General features: G+C 32.4%; 2 protein-coding genes and 3 non-coding genes across 6 annotated transcripts; 4 read left to right on the top strand and 1 right to left on the bottom strand.

The window, feature by feature from the left end:
- The first annotated feature begins 5,344 nt into the window (after positions 1-5,344).
- On the top strand, positions 5,345-7,015 carry LOC103485232 (ethylene-responsive transcription factor ABR1). Its single transcript, XM_008442761.3, has 2 exons — positions 5,345-5,766; positions 6,049-7,015. Exons 1-2 carry the CDS (start codon positions 5,490-5,492, stop codon positions 6,789-6,791), a joined length of 1,020 nt encoding a protein of 339 aa, XP_008440983.2. The 5' UTR covers positions 5,345-5,489; the 3' UTR covers positions 6,792-7,015.
- Positions 7,016-13,009: 5,994 nt separating this feature from the next.
- LOC127150772 (small nucleolar RNA SNORD14) lies at positions 13,010-13,134 on the top strand. The gene has a single exon (XR_007823351.1). It is a non-coding gene; the product is annotated as a small nucleolar RNA SNORD14 (small nucleolar RNA).
- A 157-nt stretch (positions 13,135-13,291) lies between these two features.
- LOC127150795 (small nucleolar RNA snoR99) lies at positions 13,292-13,393 on the top strand. The gene has a single exon (XR_007823376.1). It is a non-coding gene; the product is annotated as a small nucleolar RNA snoR99 (small nucleolar RNA).
- A 62-nt stretch (positions 13,394-13,455) lies between these two features.
- LOC127150771 (small nucleolar RNA SNORD14) lies at positions 13,456-13,579 on the top strand. Its single transcript, XR_007823349.1, has one exon. It is a non-coding gene; the product is annotated as a small nucleolar RNA SNORD14 (small nucleolar RNA).
- A 2,485-nt stretch (positions 13,580-16,064) lies between these two features.
- LOC103485231 (protein PXR1-like) lies at positions 16,065-17,808 on the bottom strand. Of its 2 annotated transcripts, none has more exons than XM_051089014.1 (4): positions 17,619-17,808; positions 17,205-17,311; positions 17,044-17,125; positions 16,065-16,945 (listed from the first exon to the last, which is right to left on the bottom strand). In XM_051089014.1, the coding sequence occupies exons 2-4, from the start codon at positions 17,214-17,216 to the stop codon at positions 16,305-16,307; spliced, it is 735 nt and encodes a 244-aa protein (XP_050944971.1). In that variant the 5' UTR covers positions 17,217-17,311; positions 17,619-17,808; the 3' UTR covers positions 16,065-16,304. The 2 variants fall into 2 exon arrangements, with proteins under 2 accessions (XP_050944971.1, XP_050944970.1); XM_051089013.1 differs by having other exon boundaries at positions 17,433-17,632.
- Between the last annotated feature and the right edge of the window lie 5,442 nt (positions 17,809-23,250).

Here is a 23,250-nt window from a genome sequence, read left to right as displayed (position 1 = left end):
ATAATCTTGTACAACAAAAATATCAAATTTTAAACGATCGTGTAACCAAATCTAAACTATTTTTCGTGGGCCTGTAGACATTTTTCATTTTTAGAATTGTTCTAAACAGTAACTATTTTGTTGTTTTGTTATATTTTTTAAAATACCTTTCAAATATTAATGCTAAAGATTGAAAGTAAGTATTTAAGGAAAAATCAAAGTAAGAAGAATATATGATGGAGACGGTTAGACAAATTTTGTGGAATGGTATGGAGTAATGAATATGATAGTTTGGATGGAATTGGAGTATCCTAAAAAGGAAAAAATGATTCAAATTTAGTGACCATTTGGTAGGGTACGACCGTACGAGTACCATTCCTTTTTAGTTTTTGGTACCATGTGGTTGTGGCCATCCCAAATTGATTTCTTCTACTCTTCCTTCCCATTCTAGAACTATAATAATATATAAACTTATTTCCCTTTAATCCTCTCCACTATTCATTTTTTAAAACTAATGAAAACAGTTTTATTTTACTTAGCTTAATAAAACAATAACGACTTTTTCAATTTTATTTTAGTAGTTGTCTTAAAAGAAATCGTCAAAAACATCTCAAATCATCTATATATATATATATATTTTTTAAATTGAAGTCAGAGGTTTAAATTTTAAAATTATGGCACTAATAATAACCAAAATAATGATCATAATAATTATAATAATAAAAAGAGGATGTATTTAGTCAATCAACAATGCCAATTTGATATAAAATAAAAGACATATGGAGGCTTGAATAGGAAATTTGTAGACTAATTTATGAGTTGAATTATGTTTGATTATATACAAACTTTGAAAAGGTATAATAAGATATAGGCTTAAAATTTCAATATCCTTTAAAATTTGTTACATATTTTTTAATCTATCTCAAACATATTTTGAAATTTAGAAACTAAAACTGTAATTTAATAAAATTTATAAATTTAACGTACCAACATACATACCCTATACTATTAGAAAAGTATTAGAATTTGTTTTTTTTTTGTTTTTTTTTTTTTTTTTTTTTGTTATTAAAGAAAGAAATGGATTGGATAAAAAATGTGGTGCAGTAGAAAAGGATTTAAGTACTTTATGAAGGAGTTGAAAAAGCTTTCTCACATGGGGGCTTTTAATTACACAAGAAGTAGATGTTGAATGGGAGTCTCCGAAATTGAACCGAGAAAAAGTAAATAGGATATCTCAAAATTATTCCTTCCATTTTCTTGATCTTAGAGAGTCAACTAAAGCCAATAATAAATAATGAACCGATTGGTTTTATGAAAAAGAAAACTAAAACAAAAGAGTTCGGTTTTTAATTCATTCATTTTAAGATGTACTCAAAATTAGCAATCCTTAATACAACTTTAATTAATTTGTTGGTTAAGAAGATGAGTAATTATTCACCATCCATTCATGCATGTTTTTAATTATGATACATATAAGTCTCAATTTGATTTGGGTTTTAATCGATACATCATAAGAACATAAAAAGCGAAAAACTTTTATCTTCTACCTAAGCTTAGAAGACCAAGAGATTTATATGACATAATGGAAAGAGTTTGTAATGAATTAGTGGTAAAAGAAGATTAGTATTTGTTATGTACAAATTGTGTGTGCGCTTTTTAACTCTTTCTCCTCCAATCACTTTCATTACAATTTAATTGATTTATATAATATAATGTTTGTCATCCCCCACTTCTCCTTTTTTTGGCTTTCCACAAATTACTATTTCAATTTTTGGACTATATATATATACTTTTCTTTCCTTAAGAAAAAAGGTGACTCACAAGGATTTTCTTATAGTATAGTATGTTTATATTATATGATATTGAAGTAAGTAAGATTCTAACTTTGACAGATAACTATTTGACTTTTAGGCTTTTTAGTTAAATTTTACTTAAGATTTTGTTATACACTAAAATAATAATTGTATTCTTAAGTTACTTTTTTTTTTTTTTTTTTTTTTTTAGTTTTTGAAATTGACTTGAATTTTTAAAGTGTTGGTAATATATATACACAAAATATGGAGCAAAGATGTTTATGGAGAGAAGTTGTTTGAATACTTTAATTTTTAAAAAGTTTTAAATTAAAAATAAAAAAATTACCAACGGAAACTTAAGAAACTTGTTTGTTATGAGATAGTTGATGTGGATTTGTTGCTCATGATCTAGTTGTTCATGTTGTAAGAATAGGAAGGTCGAGCTTTTTGTTGGATCTTTTATTTTTCTTATGGGTCGTTTAGGTTGTATTACAAATTTAGTTCTCGAGCTTTTAGTTGTTTTTTAAATTTACAAGTTTACTTGATGCAAAAACAAATAATTTATGATTTTAGTAGACCTAAGATCCAAATATGCATTTGCTTAGAATTTCTTCTTATCTATTAAATACAAAATTGGTAGTTTATGAACTTATTAGATATGCTCTTAAAAGCACATTAGTCAAATAGACATAAACTTTAAATTTTTAAGATTCTTTCTACTCTAACAAATTTAAGAATCCATTTAGATTAACTTAAGGAAAAAATATTTATTAAGAAACTCATTTTTGTTTAAACTCACTTTTGTAAAAATTATTTAAATACACTTAAAAAACTATTTTGAATAACTTTCAAATATTCTAATTTTATTAAAAAATAAATTATTTTTTAAATTAACTTGAAAATACAATAAGTTCAATTAGTGGAAGAGTTAATTTTATGTTAATGGGTTGAATGGGTTGAATTCAAATACAAAATAATCATTTCCATTTTATTTTAGTTTATGTTCCTTCCCATTTCTAAATTTAGTTTTTAAGTTTTCATAATTTTTTTTTTCAGGAAAATAAGAGTTTTTGAAGAAGTTTTTATTGTTGGTTAGAAATTAATTTTTTTTAGTGAATTTTGGTAAAAAAAAATTCCCATCTAAGAATAGAAGCTTTGAAAGAGTCTTATAGAAGACAAATAAATACTATTATTTCGAAGAAAATAAATATCATTAACAAATAAAGATTAAATTTAAAATTTCTTTCAAAATATAACCAATTTAAAGATATAAAATATAAATAAATAAATAAAATTTAAAAATACGATAACCAAAATAATATTTCAACTTTATTTTTATTCATGAATGCATCTAAAAATTTATAAATAGAAAAATCCAACATACATATGAATAAAATATAAACGTTTAATAGAACCAAAAATAAAAACAAGGTTTTTAAGTAAAGTTTTAGTAAAGAGAATAATTAGAATGTGTTTTTAAAATTTAGAAAGTAAATCCCTACCTAAACTTTCATTTAATTAATTACGAAGCAAATGTTAATATATATATATATATATATATATATATATATATATATATATATAGTAAATAATAAAGTTAATTTAAATCACGTTTAGAAAGTGGAGAAGAGAAATAATAATATAGAGAAAAGGTGAGTGACACACCCCTTTCCCTTCTTGGTCGGTGCGCTCCTTTGCCACTCATTTCATTTCTCCTCACCATTCTCCCTTTTCTTTATTTCTTTTTCTTAATCCTTATTTCCCCATAAACATCATCATCATTATTATTATAAATCTTCCATTTTATTTACTCAAATTCATATTTTCTTTTTCAATTTTTTTTGGAGGAAGTCAATTCCTTAAGTATGGTTTTTCTTTTTAATATTAAGATTTGATCATCAAAGTTATACTCTAAACTAATAGAAATCATTTACGTAAATTTAAAATAATTTATTTTGATTTAATTTAGTTCGACCAAATAACTTGTTTGGGTTGATTTTATAAGTTTTAACATCCTAAATTATATACAATTTAACAAGTTAGTATTGTTAATTCTAGTTTTAGTTCTCAAACTCTGTGATTTGATACGGGTTCTAATATTGTGTTTAATAACACGTGGTTCCATATATTTCTTAGTTTTTTTCACAACGGGATATTCTCAACAACTTTCATATGTAGCAATATAGTCACTGCATTTAAAATAGGTGTTGAGATTAATAAAGTTTCATTTACCTACGTAGATCAATTATTAAACTAACTTTGGACCTAATATATCTTTATGAACTAAAAAGTCTAAATCATTAAATATTAAAAAGTGATATCCAATTTAAAAAAACAAAAAAAAAAAGAGAGAGAGAAATTTACCGTAATAATTAAATCGTTAAAACTATAAATAACCTATAAATATATGGTAAAACTCATTTCTCTTGCTTATCTTTTAATAATATTTTAGTGAATTCAACTCAATATCATCTGATTTTCTAATATATTTTAGTATGATCAATATGAACTCAATTTAATTAACTGTGAATAAGAAAAAAAAGATTAAGAAGTAAGAATTGAGAAAAATTAGAATATAAGAAGATATGATTAGAAAAGAAGAAGGGTTGGAGAAGCCAAGTCGGCATTGCGAGTGTATGCCGTGGGGAACCACATTATCCACTTTCACATTTCTTTCTATTATAATTCTACTAATTTGACTTTCTCAACTCTTCTCTTCCACGTCCACCATTTTTTTTTTTTAATTTCACTTCTCCAATTCATCACCACCAACTTCATTATTATCACCTTCGGTTCCACTATTCAAACTGCTTTCATACTCCTACTCTCTCTTATATTATTACATCAACAATTCAAATTACAATCCTATTCTCCTTCATTAAATATCATCACATTATTACTTTTTTTTTCATCTCCATCATTTCATTCTTACCTTACACAATTATTGAAACGCACAGTTGTTTATTTACAAAGTTTTAAGTATAAATACTTACAAAAATTTATAGTCTTTTTTCTGGCATTTTTCTTCGCACTACTTGTTAGGTTTAATTCAAATTTAATTACGCATTATTTTTTACTATTGATTCAATTGAGTAAAACATGTTAATTCTTAGGGTTTGATCTTTTTACTTTGTGAAGGAGTGTTTTTTCTCAAATCTTTTTAGTTGAGATAGAAATACAATCTCTCCTAAAGATCATCATCATAAGTCAAAATACATAACTCTTATTCATATTATTATGAAAAGTTGTATATTTTAAATATCCGATCGAAGAATGTACATCTCACGTTATTCTTTTTTTTCATTGTTGAAAATAATATTATTTATAGTATTAGCTACATTTATAAATAATATAGATTTGATTTCAACCATATGTCAAATAATGGTAAAAAAAAATTAAAAAGGAAGAAGGAAGAGAAGTATGAGTTTTCAAGTTGAATTAACATTAAAATCAAATTCTTTTTTAGTTTACAAAATCCAAAGGAATACTTCAACAAGAAGAATTCTCAAAACTCCAAACAACCGACTTCGTTCCAATGGCGGCGCGTTCATTCCAATGGAAATGCCTTTGAAAATTAAAATCACAAATATCCTTTCTAAATTTTTTTTATATATATTTCTTCCTCTCCAAAAGAATTAAAAGAAGAAAAAAAAACCCAAATCAAATTTCTATAAATAAAACCAATCTAAGGTTGAAGCTTTTGATGAAAAGTACTGCATGGCAGATCCAGAAGACAACAAAGCTTCAGAAATGTTTTTGAATTTCAGTAGAGAGATGGAGATGTCAGCTATGGTTTCCGCTCTGACCCATGTCGTCGCCGGCGACGTCCCGGACAGAGATGCTTGTTATGATTCCACATGGACCTCTTCCTCTGTTTCTGCTCCCGCCGAACCTTCCAACCTTCATGGTGGCGGTGGATATAAGAGAGGCCGAACATTGGCGCTGGAAGACGGTGGCTCTGTTTCGACTTGGCCATCATCCGCTGCTATTTCAGGTAAAGTTTTAGATTGATGTTGAGCTTATATGAAATGCTAATTCATTTTTTTTATAAAAAACAATGAACTTGATTGAAAAATATTGCTTCTGTCCTGCTTAACTAGTAATAGTAATTTGAATTATACAGAAATGAACTTTGGCGATAATCCAACCGTTGGAAATAGGAATCCTTTTAATTTCAAGAATGAAAAACAGAGGACTTTTAATTTCTTTCGTTTCTGTCAGAAAGAAAAACAACGAATTGTTCGTTGTTGATGAACAAATTGGCATTGTTTTGCAGGAGATTCAAGCAATGTAGTAATTGTAAGGCCACAAACAGGGTCGGCAACGGTGGAAAATTCCGTTTACGAATACGGCGGAGAGATTACAACCGCGGCGGAGGAACCTCCGGCGAGAAGAAAATACAGGGGCGTACGGCAGAGGCCATGGGGGAAATGGGCAGCAGAGATACGAGACCCGTACAAGGCGGCGAGAGTTTGGTTAGGTACTTTTGACACGGCAGAATCCGCCGCACGGGCTTACGACGAAGCCGCTCTCCGGTTTCGAGGCAGTAAAGCCAAGCTCAACTTCCCGGAAAATGTCCGTCTCCGGCAGCTTCCGACCACCGAATATCCGATTACCCATTTTACCAATTCGAGTCCTACAAACACCGTTTTGGCTATTCCGACACATTCCGAACCGATTGTTAGTTATCGGCCAACTTTTAACCTGCAGAGCTCTTCCGATGCTTCGCCGGGGAACTTCCTCAACTTCTCCGACGGTCAGTTACAGACGCCGATCGACATGTACAGTGAAATTAACTTCTCGTCTTCATCATCAATGGCTTCCTCTTTTTATTCTTCTTCCGCCGGACAGTCTAATCCTCAATTTTCTTCGTCGTCATCGTCATCTTCTTCGCCGGTGGTTTCTCTTTCTTTCCAACCTTTGTCATTCCCCGGTCGTCGAGACAGCGCCGGCGATAATGAACAATATTCAACTGCCGGTTGGTCTGAATTTTTCAATCATGCTACCTCGTCGGGATGATTACGTTATTTGTTTTGGGATTTCCGGTCGAGTTAGGTAATTGAATTAGTAGAGTTGAGGTTGAGACTTTTTTCCTCTTCCTTTTTTAGGGTGTGGAAAATTGAGTTTTTTTTTTCTTTTTTCTTTTTTCTTTTTTCTTTTTTAATGGGATTTAGTCACTTGGTTTTAATTTCAATTTTGATAATTTTTTTTTTCAATATGAGAAAGCATTAGTCTTTTCAACATTCTTACTTGCCATCACACTTATTACTACTTATCGAATAATATCAAAACCAATTTTGCAAGAGTAAGTTTGGTTGCGTATAATAAGATGTGCTTGTAATTGTAATGCAATCCATAAATAATGTTCAGATTGAACATTTTTTTTTGGTATAATTTGTAATATACGATATTGTTTTTACGCTTTACTATCCTGATTTTTGTTACGTAACCTTCGTCTGACTTTCAATAATCTCGAATACGTCTTTTAAAAGTTAGTAAAAATACGTAAATCGAAAGAAAAGACATTTAAAACTTCTTGAAAAACATTAATATTAATATTACATCTATTATCTTCTGTATGAATACTTGTGAAACATAAAAAGAGTAGTGTAATAATTTTATTACAGGTAACAATATCTATATAACTTCATTTAGATAAGAGCAAGCACTCAATTATCTATTCAAATATTTTTGACAACCTTCTCGGTTTACACAAATATATTAGTAAACATTATTAGTAGTTTATGGGTATATGTCTATTTAAGGAAATATATGTATTGAAGATGGAAGGATTTAAAACTTGAAACTTCTAGATGTTACATGTGCCATTTGAATAAAGATTTTGTCCACCTATTTATAACTTCAATTAGTATATAAATAAAATGTCGTATACCATTAAATTTAGCAACTACAATTAAAAAGTGTGTGAGCCTAAAATGAAATAATATGTAATACTTTATGACCAATCCACTTAAGTTAGTTAATAACTAAGCTGAGATACAAAATTTGTGACCAATTTTATAATAAGAGTATTGAATCATAAGTTAAAAAATATACCAAATTGACTTGCTTTTTTTTTTTTTTTCCTTTAAAAGAAAATATCTCTAGTATCAAATTATAAAATAGGCCTCAATTAGAGGTAAATTATTGTGTTTTCGATTTTCATTAACCCTAAAAGTTTCGTTTTAGGTTTAAACCATATTTGCTCTTATCTCTTATTTCTTTTATTACGATAGTACGATAGAGGCAAAGAGATTTGATTCATAAAACCTCTTGGTCGTCTACACAAATACTTAGAGATAGTGAAGTTATGTATGCTTTGAAAATTATTTGATATTATAATTAATTGATTTCCACGTCAAAATAAAATATGTGAACATGTTGTCTAAAAGAAAAATGCAACATATTTTTAAAATATTTACAAATCTATAATAAATAGACTACTCAATTTGTAAGATTTTTTAGAATTTCAAATTTACTCTTCAATGAACGAGTGTCGTAGTAATTGATAACATATTTTTCAAATAGAAAGTTATTACACTAACAACAACTTACAATAACATTCATCGATAATAGTTACCAGTTTGTCGGTTTTTTTTTACCCGTTCTTATATGGTATATGCAGTTATTTTATAATAGTGCTATATATTTTATTATTTTGACTAAAACATCCTTTAAACAATGAACCATTTTTAAACTCTATAGTAAAAATGTCATAGATGATGATTGTTTTCATTTAAAGAGATTAAGAATATACTGAAAGAAAAATTCAACAAGTGAACATAGGGACTAGTTTTTTATTTTTAATACAAAAATTCAGTTTGATGTCTAATATATAATTTAATTAGAAAATCAAACCGACCTTTCAAATAAATTGGTCAAAGACAATTACTGACATCAAAGAAAAACCAAAACATAGGGTTTCGTAAGAAAGTACAGTGGAGAACATAATGAAAAGACAATTTTTGTTTGGATCCGTCAAGTGGGTTTTTGTTTGTATTATTTATACTTTACTTGGTTTTCCATATTCACGAATTCCCTACAAATTTTCTGCATAGAAAAGTATCATATTTTAATACGTAATTACAGTAGTGAATGGTCGAACTGCAAACATTAAAAGAATAATTTAAGTCTAATACGTATCATATGAATGTTTTGATTAAGGTTGATACCAATATGTATGATGAAGTAAATGTCAATAGAGTTGTCGATTGGTCTCGATTTAGTCCCTTTGTTTGAATCAATCCTTCCGCTAAAACGGATGAAACTCCCTCAAAACTACTTATTTATGTTATAAGCCGAGCTTCTCATTCCAAACTTATGAGCCTTCAAAGTTACTTATTGATGGTGAGATATTTTGGAAGAACGGTAAAAAGAAAACATCCAATAAGGGAGAAAATTTCAGAAATGCAGCCTTTGTGTTTTTTCTTTACTTTTTTTTTTTTATAAATAAATTGTATTCGAATCACTAACATTTAGTGGTTTGTATTTATACATTTCAAGAATTTTTTACGACATGATAGTAAAGTAAAGTTGCTTCTTACGTTAATTTCAAATCAACAAAAAAGTGAGTACGTATTGATGAAAATATCGACATCAAAAGTAAGCATGTATTGATGAAAATCTCGTATTAATACCATCATTCATTCTAAACTAGGTCGAATACGGCAAAATGTTGATTGATACGAAAAAGAAAATACTCCACTCGTTGTACTTTAGAAAAAATATTTGTTAAATATTTGTTCCAACTTTTTTTCTTAACGAAAGTTTTATTGAAAAAATTTCATGAACTTACGCCGTTGACTTCAAAATTCGAGATGCAATTTACCGAAAAAAAAAAAAGATAGAAGGGGGAAGGAGTTGACATTAACCATAATTTGTCAAATACAAAAAATACCTAAAATAAGAGTGCTGACTTTTATTTGGGGAGAGGGGTTGACTTCAAACCGACCATTTTAGTAATTAAGTGGTCAAAGAGTTGGAGTGAATTGTCAAATGGTATGCCCAAAGTTCATTTTTGTTATTTTGTGTGGATTATCAAAGTTGTGTGCAATATATAATTTTTCATTTATACCATATATTTGTGAATAGTTACTAAATAAATGCATCAGAAAAGTTTAATTTTCTTGCCATTCACACAAAATGAACACTTTGGGTTACAAAAGTTATAGCCTAAAGAGTCTTAACAGGGGTATCAGATTAAAATTTCTGTCTCCTTCTTGAGATCGAAGAGTTGTGTTTCCTCGAGCTTGCTTCCATGGCGGGTTCCTGAGCCTCAAACCCTTCCTCCACAAAATGATCAAAACACCACAGGTATTGAAGTATGAGAATGTGTAAATTGTTAAAAGCATGTAAGGCTCTTATATATGGAATTTAGTTCAACTTAATCTCAATTTGCCAGATCGAATTGCATGTGACCAACAAGATATATCCATGCATATGATTTTTTCACATTGGTTGAGACTACTCTTTCAAATACACCACCAAATGTTTGCACTTGCACTTGCATGTTGTGTGAGCATTATAAAATGAAAAAACTTTGGAATGGGAGTTTCATCGACTTTGGGGTGCATTCCAATCCGAGTCGCATTGGTAAGAATCATGCCATTCTCTGGGAGAAAATTTTCTAAGTCACCAGGAGACTCAGATTGTCCCCCAACATGGTCTGCAAGTTCTCTAGCCCCATCTTCATGCAGAAAATTGTCAAATCCTACTCAATCAATAGATATAGTTAATAATCAACAGTCAGGGGTTGGAGGAGAAAGAAATTGGGGGTTAATCTATTCTCTTTCACAAAAAGGAGAAGGTAGGGAAGGCTTGCAAGGTATAACACATCATGCATAAGCAGGGAAGAATTTTAAACCGAGCACATATAGGAAAGAGATCGTTTCTGGATAAGAAAAAGGTTATTGTAGAAAAATATTCCCGCTTAGGTGTTGCATTATTAAAAAAATGAGGAACTTAATTACTACATTAATAAAATAGAATTAGAGTCACATAGATAATGTCTTGAGTTGGGTTGGATTATGACTGGATTCCATTCAACGCCTACTGTGTTTGAGTATTTCTAACCAGTCTTACTTGTTATTCAGCTATCTTCTTCAACGAAAGAGGGCTTTTTTATGATGGTATTTTTTTTAGCTTTGCTTTTGTTCTTTTGTTTGACAAAAAAAAAGAAAGAAAAAAAAAACCAATTCCTTTAAAATAGAGTTATTGATTTACCTAATAAGGGATGGGTAACAGAAAAATGCTGAAAAGCTGGTATATAAGAAAGTAATCAGAGCAAGAAAATCTGAAGGGTAAGAAAAGAATTACTCAACTCAATGGAGAATATTCTTGCAACAACTATAAGAAAATGGAAGGGTGTGTGTTAAAGTTACGCTGATGAAACTAAAAGGGAGTACTCTCATGAGTTCATGCAAAGTTCTATGTTTTTTATGGTTGACATTACCATTTCCTAGTAGGTAACGATTAAAGACACGGCACAGTAACACAAGTTATTTACTATACTTAGGAACAGCTGACATTGTAAGTTTTTTATTCACGAACTAGTTTCACAAGATAGAGATTTATTTATTTATTTTTTAAAACATCAAATTCTTACCAAACGAGTGGTTAGCAATTACAATCCTGGCTGATCCCTTCTGTTTTGCACCACAAGCAAGAGCTTTGCCAACTCCACCAGCACCAATGACAACAACGAGCTGAGCTTTACCAGCTAGGCATGAACCGACTGTGGAGCTGTCGTTATGCAAGCCTGCAATATAAGAGTTGGGTATAAACCATCTTGGTTGACAATAATATTTATGAAGAAACAGAAGAAAAATATGCATTCAAACCAGGTAATCCAACTTCAATGGCTGAAATAGCACCATAACAATCTGTGTTATAGCCACATAATTTTTCATCAGATTGTCTTCTAAAAAGAACAAAAAGTTAACAGCTCCAGTTGGCTGCAAAAGTTTAAAACTCTATCATCCAAGTATTGAGGAAACTAAGAGGTCTATATATATCTGGGGGAACCTTTTATTTTAGGATTCAAGACATGTAGATAAAGCGTGTAGAGCCTTACAATTTTGTTGAAATATGAAGAAAAATTGTATATTAATAGCTAAATGTGTTTTATGATGTGAACCGTACCATCCTGATCTACGGCTGAATGTAATATTTTTTTTTTTTATCTCTCTTTCAGAATTTTAGACATGGTGTGTTTCTCTAAATGAATGGAATTTACGAACTTCACTCTGTTAATTTTTTAGTAAAATTTTAGAACAAACTTATTTAAGTAATAAAGTATGGCTTTAAAGAAGAAAATCAATAATTAGAAGCTATTTATATAATTGGTAATGAAATAATAGATAGTGGTGAAACCTAAGAATGATTATGCACTGATTATTTTCTATAAAAAAAAAAGTAGATTTACTGATTTTTGGGTGGTTTCTCCCTCCATTTTTTTCAATTGAAATTATTAATATTTCATGACTAAATTTGGCATCCTTTTATGATATTTTTAATTTCATAAAAATTTTAAATTTCGTTTTCAAAAATTTATAAACGGATACATTTTCAAAAATAACAAAATATTGAATCTATTTACGTAATAAAACAAAATCTATCCGACTCTTTTTAAAGGATAGAATTGAAAAAACAAATAGTTTAGATTTGAAAGTTGTTGACGGCCACGTTGATTTTCCATTGTTTGGAATTGTTAGAAAATAGTTAACCACTTTGTTATATTTTCGAAAAGATTTCAAGGATTTAATATAAATAAAAAATAAATTATTTTCTATTACATTAAAAAAAAAACATGTTAGGTTTCAATTAAAATTGAAAACATTAAAATAAAAATAGAAATGTTTGTTGGATGTGATTTGCATAGTTTCTAAGTTTAAACTAAAAGAAAACAACAATTAAAATTTTGTTTTGAAAAGTTTTAGTTTTAGGGTGAGCTTAGAATAATGAGAAAATGAGGGATTAGGGAGCAAATAAAATTCACAATAAGTTATCGCTCGAAACCCTAATTTACACTATAAATCCATCCTCCCTCCCTCCCTCCCTCCCTTCCTCTCTTGCTTCAGTACTCGCAATCTCCTCGCCGTCTTTCTTTTAGATCAGATTCTTCTTTTTAGAAATTTTACTATCCTTTGCGCGATTGTTCTTGATTTTGTATCATTTTTTTTTTGAAATTTTAGGAAATCTTGATTCATGTCACTTGTGCTGTAGATAATGTGGTAATGGGTCTGTGAGGATAAAATTATGAGGCTTGTTTCTCAAAACATTCGCAGTGGCCGCCTGAGAGCTTTCGCCTTCGCCGGGCTTGAGAGCTTCTGCTGTTTTTATCCTTCCTTGGATGTCTGAGACTCTAACGAACAATATGCGTTCTATTTTTTTTGTCTATTTAATCTAAATGCCTGGATTTTAAATTTTCTGTTTTCTATGAATTTTGGATTTGGGTTTTGAAATTTCCCCTGAAATTCTCTAGTTGGGACTTTGCGTCTGTCTCTTTAGTAGTGTTTTGAGTGCTTTAGGGATGAACAAAGTCCCACATATTCATATCCATCCTTTTCACTTTGTCAGCTCTTTCTTTTATGTCTTGCTGATCATTGTTGGATGGAAGATCTTCACTTTTGATAATCAATTTTACATGCTTGATTTTTATGACTTTTACCCTTTGGAGAACTCTTAACAATGATGATATCCTTAAGGCTTGTTTCTCAGAACATTCGCAGTGGCCGCCTGAGAGCTTTCGCCTTCGCCAGGCTTGAGAGCTATTGCTGCTTTTTTTCCTTCCTTGGATGTCTGAGTTTCTTATGTAAAATAAAACCCCATTTGATTTCTTTATACATTCACATTCACGATGTTGTTTTTATGTTATTTGGAATTCAGTGTCATGCCAAATTTCTAAGGCTGTTTTTTTTGTTAATGTGTTGATGGAAGTTCCTATCATCAAAAGAACATCCACCAAAAAACATTTATGGTTGTTTCTTGTTTCTTTAGTTCATTCTTTGGATTTAAAATGCTTGAATTCTCATATAACCTTACTGAATATGTGGGCTTTTACAGCATTGAAGTTGCCTGTTCCTTTGGGATCTTAATTTCTCTTAATTGGATTGGTATTCTTGCCAGAATGAAGCTGCAGATGGAATCGATATCAAATTCATCTTACTGATGGTATTAATGGTGGTCTGGACCAGTCAAAACTCGATGTATTCACCAAATTTATTTTTGAGGATCACTTTTTCTATGTACAATCATCGAATAGGACATCATAAATCACTTTTTTACTTCACAAATTTTCTTTTGAAAAATAGTTCAAATTTTTTAATAATAGGTTTCTCTAACTATTTATCTTTCTAGTTTCTCGATTCCCTTTGATAAATAATGTAGGAGAAGGAGATCCGTATGCCTGCCTGGAAAAGGAAGGAAAAGCAGGGGACCTAGTCAGCAGAACGAAAAGAGTAAGCTCGCCTTGTGACATTCATCAGATTGAGTATGGAATGATGAGGAAGTGGCTGGCGGCAGGGAAGTTGAGGAGCGAGAAGCTGCTCTTAGACCAGAAAAGTGTGCAGTTTCTCTCCTTACACAGTTACAATCTCTAAAGTATGACCAGCTGCTCTGTAATAAGTTTGTTTTAGCTATATTCTCTATTATGTACCCATATTAATGCCATCTGCTCTAGCTTTTCTTAGTTAACAAACAATTTCATTTTATATGTATAAAATGCCTTCTTTCTCCATAAAAAAAGTCCTTGTTGAAAATCAATTCGGGATGATGATACCGAGCAAACGTCTCTAGCAGCCGATCAGTAAAAAGAACTATACAAAATTTCCCAAACGAATTACAAGTCTATTTAGTCCTTGTCTAGTTGAAAAAAAGTTTCTAAAAAGTCCCTTTTCTTTAGACGCAGATTTAATACATCATGGATAAAATTTTCTCCAATATAAAAGGCAAAATTAGTAATTGCGAACCTCAGGAATGGTGGGCAAGGCAGGGTGCCATCTGGGGCAGCCATCGTCGACCTTGAAACTATCAGAGAACTGAACAGCAATACCTTTAGAGCCAAAGTTTCTGGATTTTCTCAAAATCAACTCTAGTTGTTGTTTGCTTACTACAATGGTGGCCTTGGGAAGTTTGCTTTTATCTGCAGGCTTGACAATTGAATGATCAATACGAACAGGAAGTGGAGGAGGGCTATGCTCAACTTCAGCCACTGCACTTGAAGTTGTAAAAGCTTGGCTTTTACAAGCTCCATAAGCAGCTATGTTTCCAATTGGCAATCCCAAGTTTAAACCTTCTACTTCACAGCATATGAAACCTTTGATCTTTTGCAGAGGTGGGAAATGGTGTGTGTTGATGCAATTTCCCATTTTCTCTTGTAAAATGAAACAGAGTGAATGATTGTGGCTTTCGACTTTATTTAGTGTGTCATTGGCTTTGAGTTTCTTCAACGTGCAAACCATCACTTGATTAGAATTCTAAACAGTGGACTTTTTGTTCATTCTTGTCTTGTAGTGGACATTTAGTATAAGAACATGTATATGAGCCCAAAGGCTAAATGAGAAATTATTGAACGAGAAGGTTTGTCACACCTAAGGTTCAAGATTCCATACTTGATTGCTCTAGCATTTTCACTAAGATTGGGTTGTAGTCCCAAACAAAACATCTCATTCCAAATTTCCACTGTTTTATTGTTGGAAAATGAGGGTGGCACCTCTTCCTATGTCCTCATAGCGAATGTGTGATGTGTAATGCTTGTGTTTCTTTTGGTGGTGGATTTTTTTTTAGATATAAAATATAGGGTTTTAGGAACCTGTCATTCTGTTTATGCAAAAAGTATCTAAAATTTTCTAAACTAAGTTATTGACCTTTTTGTTTTCTTGTTATCAAAAGTCCATATATGTATTAAATAATTTGTTATTTAAAATTGACTACACTTGTAGTTGTAATTCCCATAAAAATTACAGGCCTCAAATAAGTAGAATATTATCATTTTATACTAAAAATTAAAGAAAAAATAAATAAAAAGCATCTTTTGTTAGACGTAGATGTTATAATATCCTAATCACATTAGGTCCTACATTTACTTGACTTTAGTGACGACTGCTAATCCTATCTTTTTGTCTTTAAAATTCTTAAAAATGCTACCTTTTTCGTCTAACTAATACATTATATGTTCTAAGTTCTGAATTAAATAAGATGATTGATACAAACATATTTCAATTAGTTGAACCATATTTTTTGTATACAAATGTTATAAAAAAGGATTGATAATTTGTTGGTTGAGAGAATCTATAAAAAAGACAAACTTTATAATTTATACACGTAATCAAACAAACAAAAGTAACCCTTTCATTCTATTTCATTTCTCCCCTGTTTTTATTTTTTCTTAAAAGAAACGCTTCTAATTTTCAACACAAAAGAAAAAAAAAAGAAGAAAAAGAAACAGAAATGACACAGATTTTCAACATTGTTCATAATTTACCGTGAGGATCACAATTACGAACATGGGTCTCATCTTATATCGGATTTGATTCACATTACAGAACATGTGTTTGGATTTTCTGGGTTGTAATAATCAGATGAAGGCCCCGCATAATATCCCCTTCCGCCGCCGTATCCACCGCCGTAACCACCACCATAGCTGTCGTAAATCGGCCTACCCACGTAGTAGGGTGGTGGCGCCGCCGCCGGTATTCCATAGCCGTGGTATTGGTAACAAGGCTGACCCTCGTAAAATGAACCGCCGTGAACAGAGTATGGCGGCGGTGGATAGCCTTGAACCGGTTGCACCGCCACTTTTGGTTTCTCCGGTTCTTTCTTCTCTTCCTTCTTCTTCTCTTCCTTCTTCTCTTCCTTTTTTTCTTCCTTTTTCTCTTCCTTTTTCTTCTCTTCCTTTTTCTCTTCTTCTTTCTTCTCTTCTTTCTTCTTCTCTTCTTTCTTCTCTTCTTTCTTCTTCTCTTCTTTCTTCTTCTCTTCTTTCTTCTCTTCTTTCTTCTCCTCTTTCTTTTCTTCTTTTTTCTCTTCTTTCTTTTTCTCGGGTTCTTTGATTTCGATGCTTTTAATGGATCCATCGCCTTTAGAACAAATTTTCTTCATGATTTTTTCAGGAGTACAGCACACAACTTTGATCATCACGAACCCCTGTTTCTCATTATAAACCTGGTCCCGAATTTCTATAAAAAAAAAAATGGAAGAATTCTTAAATTAATAAACGTTAGAAGAAAAGAAAAAAAGAAAAACAAGGGATTGGAAAAGAAATGAGAAGACGTACGAGGGAATTTGGCAAGAACTTTCTTAACTTTCTTGTAGCAGCGATGGCATTCGAGGTCAACTTTCAACACCATAAGCACTACCTGCAAGAAAGAATTGAGAATAAAAAAAACTGGGCAATGGGTATGGGAAAGGAGATCGTAAGGAATAGGAAGAACATACCTTTTCCTCCATGGCTGAAGCTCAGAGAAGCTGCTCCGATCTGAAACTCAGCTAAAATGGAGACCCAAAGAAGTTTGGTCAATTGTGATGATTATGAAGGAAGAGACCTAGAAACAGAACACAGCCCAAAAAAAGGTTCCTTAAATAATAATAATAATAATAATAATAGTTACTTTAAAAATAAATAAAAAATGAATAGATTGTGTATTTGGTAAATCTCAAAGTTACCATGCTTAGTTAGATGCATATGTTTATATTTCGATGCTAGGCAAAGATTGCTCGTGTATATATATTGGTATTAGGTAAATTAGTAAATGGCAAGAAATTATCCTCTTTCCAAACAAAAGATAATAAAAAATGTAAGGATTTGAAAGTTAAAATTTTTAATTTTGATTAACACAATTAGCAATTTACCCTAATATTAAGTTAGGGTTTTTGTAAATTGATAGAGCGAGGTGGGGAATAAGATTGCAGGAGTTGGGTGTTGAAGTCCGCTCCAGCGTTAGTTTGACAAATTGTGTGTGTTTATTTTTCCTCTCCTTTTTCTAATATTGATTCTTGTTCCCATGTGATCTGCTGGCGTTTGATTTATTGAAACTAAATCCTCAGCTCGACCATTTAATTAATTAATTAATTAATATCTTATTATCTTAATAATAAACTAATCGCAATTTCTTTTTTTTTTTTTTTTTTTTTTTTACAAGTATTCAAAAAAAGTAAATAGTTTTGGTTTGGGTGATGTGATAATCTACTGAACACACACTTACTATTCTACCACATAAATTAAATTCAGTTTTTTAGTTCATGTTTTAATGTCTTCCTTAGTTTGGTTGTGTTTAAATTGTCAATAAAAAGATTAAAAAAGAAAAACAGATTGGGTAAAGCTACAGCCTACACCTACAGTTAATAGCCTTTTTGCTTTCACAAGTAAGAAAACAGAACTAAAAACGAACAATCATGTACATTGTGAATTCATATATCTCGAACATGAAAACCACAAATGTATTGTCGTGGTAGCATCTAATGCATCTCATTTCACCATTATATATATATATATATCTTCGTTTCATATATTTAGAGAACATTTTGTATGATTTTCATAAATATTCGGATACAACAAACGGTCATTCTCTTAAATATTTCAGGTTTTCTCTCCCTTTGTATATTTTCTTTTTTCTTCTTTTCTGTAATTTTTTTTTCTTTTCACTGTCTTCTTCTCTTATTCGGCAACTATTTTAAATATTTCCGTTAGTCCTTTATTTCCATCTCTTTCTTCGATAATTTTTCTATTGCAATTTTTAAAATTATTTTTATCTGTCCTTCTTTTCCATCTTCTTTCTTCTACAATTTTTCTAGTTCTTTCCATTGTCTTTTTCTCTTCTTCTACAATTTTTTTTTTATTTTCTTTTTTGGTTCAAAATCATGTAAAACATCATTGTATATTGGATAACCAAATCTAGACGATATTATATCAAACATTTTTTTTTAAAAAAAATCTTACATTTGGATAACCAAATTTAAGTACAATTCTAAACAATTTGTGCATCAAAAAATGATCAAATCTACGCAAATATTTGGATACTAAATCACTCTGTTGAACAGGAAATTTTGACCAATTAAATCACGCCACGTCATCACAGCAAAATTGAGATAATTATAATTTGATTGGATTTAGGTAGTCAAGTTTTCTCATACTCAACCTAGTTCAAGGCCTTAAAAAAAATTGGGCCAAAGAAATAATGGACCCGAGCTTGCGCAAATAAGTGGGTCGAGTTCGAGCCCACCAAGCAAATGGATCCAAGCCCAAACCGATCGAGCAAATGGGTCCGAGCCTAAGCCTGTCAAGAAAACAGGTCCAAGCTCAAGCCCAACAAGCAGATGGGTCCAAGCCCAAACCCAACAAGCAGATGGGCCCAGGCCTAAGCCCGCCCAACAAGCAAATGGGCCCAAGCCCACCTAAAGCCCATCGAGATTCTCTATAAATAGAGACCTTCTCATTCATCTTGGGAGGACCTTGGATGGAAGAGAAGAATCGAAGCTCTGAAGAATTGAAGACAAAAACTTCTGAAGACTCTCAAGACGTGCAAGTTATCATCAACCTCAAAATCAACCTTCTGAAAGATCGAAGACTTGGAAGATCAAACTTTCCTTGAATTCCAGAAGATTGAAGCTCGAACTGACTTGTAGTTACAACTTCTTGAAGATCGAAGACCACGAAGTTTTAAATTTTACTTTTTGTATCCGAGAGAAAGAATCAAAGGAGTAAATATTAGAGATTGTATCCGCAATACATAAATCAATACAAAGTTCGATTCCACGAATTAAATTTCTCCTGAAAATCTCGTGTGAACAATTTGGCACGCCCAGTGGGACCATCTCTACCTTTCATCTCTTTCTCTTTTCGAAGAACATCCAAAGAAAATCATGACATCTCAAGGCAACACTTCCAAAGCTCTCAGTGACATCGGCAAACGGCCAAACACCCGTAGCCGCTCAAGGGAGATTCAGTCATCTGAAGATATGCCTCCTTTTGAAGTTGCAAAGAATATTTGGGAGCAAATCTCTAAGCCACCAAAAGGTGGAATTGTAATCAAAGAGAATCCTGCGGTTGATGAACACAACTCGTTGTCTGAGTGCGCAAACGAGGAGGTTCCACAGCCAAATATAATGTCAGTTATGGTAACTAACGTGGATACAAGTGAAAATAGAATGGCAGAGCTTGAAAAGAAGGTGAACATGCTCATGAAGGTGGTGGAAGAAAGGGATTATGAGATTGCATTTCTAAAGAATCACATTGAAAGTTGTGATGCTGCTGAATCAAGTCATAAACATACTGTCAAGAATACTGACAAAGGGAAGGCAGTTATGCAAGAAAGTCAACCACAAAATTCGACCTCAATCGCATCGTTGTCTGTCCAACAGCTGCAAGAGATGATTGCAAGCTCCATCAAAACGCGATATGGTGGACCTGCTCAAACTTTCTCCTTGTACTCCAAACCATATACGAAGAGGATCGACAATCTCAGAATGCCGAATGGATACCAACCTCCCAAGTTCCAACAGTTTGATGGAAAAGGCAACCCAAAACAACATGTTGCTCACTTCATCGAAACATGTGAAACTGCTGGTACGCGAGGAGATTTATTGGTCAAACAGTTCGTTCGAACTCTCAAAGGAAATGCCTTCGACTGGTACATCGATCTGGAGCCCGAATCCATCGATAATTGGGAGCAACTTGAGAGGGACTTTCTCAACCGTTTCTATAGCACCCGACGTATCGTCAGCATGATGGAGTTGACAAACACAAGACAACAAAAGGGAGAACTAGTCATCGACTACATCAACCGATGGAGAGCTCTGAGTCTTGACTGTAAGGATCGACTCACCGAACTGTCTGCAGTGGAGATGTGCACCCAAGGCATGCATTGGGGACTTCTTTATATTTTACAGGGAATAAAACCTCGCACATTTGAAGAGTTGGCGACTCGTGCCCATGATATGGAATTGAGTATCGCCAATAGAGGAGCAAAAGATTTCTTGATTCCAAAATCGAGGAGTGACAAGAATGAACTTGATGACACTAAAAAGATTGCAAATAGTATCATAAAAGAGTCAATGGTTGTTCATGCAACTCCTTTGAAATCTTTCTCTAAAAGAAAAGAAACAAAAATTGAAAGAAAGCATGATGGCGATGAAAAGCGACAGTCAACTCTTAAAGAAAGACAGGAAAAAGTTTATCCATTTCCTGACTCTGATGTTGCAGACATGTTAGAGCAGTTGCTAGAGAACCAACTTATTCAACTGCCAGAATGCAAACGACCAGAACAAGCAGGAAAAGTAGATGATCCTAACTACTGCAAGTATCATCGGATCATTAGTCACCCTGTTGAAAAGTGTTTTGTGTTGAAAGAGCTAATTCTAAAGTTGGCTCGTGAAAAGAAGATCGAGCTAGATATTGATGAAGTAGCTTAGACGAATCATGTTGCGATCGAGATGACTTCAAATGTTCCGCCATTAACACAACTTGATGATCAAAGAAAAAGCTTGATTTAATTTGGGACTTCTGCACCTATACTTGTTCTATTCCAACAAAGGATCGTGGCGATAAACTCCCAAAATAAAGAAGCGCATGGTAAAGATGATGGCGAAGGATGGATAACAGTCACTCGTCAAAAAGGGAGACAACCAAATTCCATTCAAAAGCAGTCGCGATTCCATCAAAAGTATGCAAAAGGAAGCATCTCCTATAAAAAGGAAGGAAGAAGGAACAAGAAGATGTGGAATCCTAAGCCCATAAAAGGAAAAGATGAGGACTTCCTCCAACTTCGACGATCGATAACTTTGGCAGAATTCCTCCCAAGAAGTTTCCTTGAGGATCATCCAGAAGAAATACTTGAAGTCACTGCATGTCATGCTGCCAGCATAGTAGAAGTCGACAACAATTATGGATCTTCTAAAGAAGTCAACAATTCAAATGAAATTAATCAAAGGACCTCTGTCTTTGATCGTATCAAGCCTTCAACTACTCGATCTTCAGTCTTTCAAAGATTAAGTATGGCCACGAAAGAAGAGGAAAACCAATGTCCAACATTTATTTACACTCGAACTTCAACTTTCAAAAGGCTGAGTATCTCCACATCGAAGAAAGATCGACCTTCAACATCTGCTTTTGATCGTCTAAAGATGACAAATGATCAACAACAAAGAGAGATGAAATCTTCGAAGGCAAAACCATTTCGTGAAGAAAATGATGACGATAAGATTCACAGTTGTGCCCCGTCACGCATGAAGAGGAAGTTGTTTGTTGACATAAATAAGAATGTTCCTTGACTGTGAAACCAAGATTTATTATCTTCACCAATCCTACGAACGAAGGAGATGAGCAAATTCTTGTTGAAAATAAAAACTGTTAAATATGCAAAGCTCCTTATCGCAAGAGCTTAAACTGCATGGTGCTTCTAGCCCACAATAGCTTAAAAGGTGAATGGCGGAGAAAAAAAAAATTGAACTACGTTATGACTTGATCCCTATGTTATAAAAAGGGTACGTAGGCAGCTTAAAATTCACTTTAAGTTCAGTCGCACGTAAAAAAAAAAATATTATTCTTCATTGTGATGATGTAAGCGCATAGTAAATGATGCGTAAACAGTATAAAATGAAATTTAGGAGCAGTCACACCAGAATAAGAACATTCTCATCACCATTCAACAAATTCTTGTATTTACAAGAATACAACTAAAGAAAAAAAAAAAGAATGGGGGCAAAGGGGGCAAAGTTAAAGCCTCCACTTGAAGTTCTTAAATTCTTCGCGTGTAGCGTTCAGGCTCTTTTGAACCGTAGCTAGCGCCTCTGTGGCCTCTTTTGTGACAACAGAGATGTTTAATTGTTTACCTTCGTAAGGTGCGGTTTCGCCTCTTCTCCAAAATGTTGACCAGCGAACTCTACTCCTCTTTGATATGTTGCAGACAAGGATCTTTCCATGTGTTGTGCCCAAGAGGATCTTCATCTTCATCTTCTCCCATGTGTTGCAGCCGAGAGGATCTTCATCTTCATCATCTCAAATATGTTGCAGCCAAAAAGATTTTTATCTCAAGTATATTGTAGCTGAGAATTTCGTTGTCTCGTGCAACCCAGAAAGTCGTCATCTCATATATATTGCAGCCGAGGATGTCGTTGTCTCAAATATGTTGTCGCCGAGGAGGTTGTCCCCTCAAATATGTTGCAGCTAAGAAGATTGTCGTTCTTAAATATGTTGCAGCTGAGAAGATCGTCGTCTCAAATATGTTACAACCAAGAAGATCATCGTCTCAAATATGTTGCAGCTGAGAAGATTATCGTTCTTAAATATGTTGTAGCAGAGAAGATCATCTTCTCAAATATATTACAACCGAGAAGATCGTCGTCTCAAATATGTTGCAGCCAAAAAGGTCGTCGTCTCATATATGTTGCAGCCGAGGATGTCGTCGTCTCAAATATATTATCGTCGAGAAGGTCGTCCCCTAAAATATGTTGCAGCTCAGAAGATTGCCGTTCTTAAATATGTTGA

The sequence above is a fragment of the Cucumis melo genome, chromosome 8, assembly GCF_025177605.1.
Source record: "Cucumis melo cultivar AY chromosome 8, USDA_Cmelo_AY_1.0, whole genome shotgun sequence".
In the NCBI taxonomy this organism is placed as follows: Eukaryota; Viridiplantae; Streptophyta; class Magnoliopsida; order Cucurbitales; family Cucurbitaceae; genus Cucumis; species Cucumis melo.
Note: the sequence above shows the minus strand (reverse complement) of the source record. Positions and strands in the feature narration are given on the sequence as shown.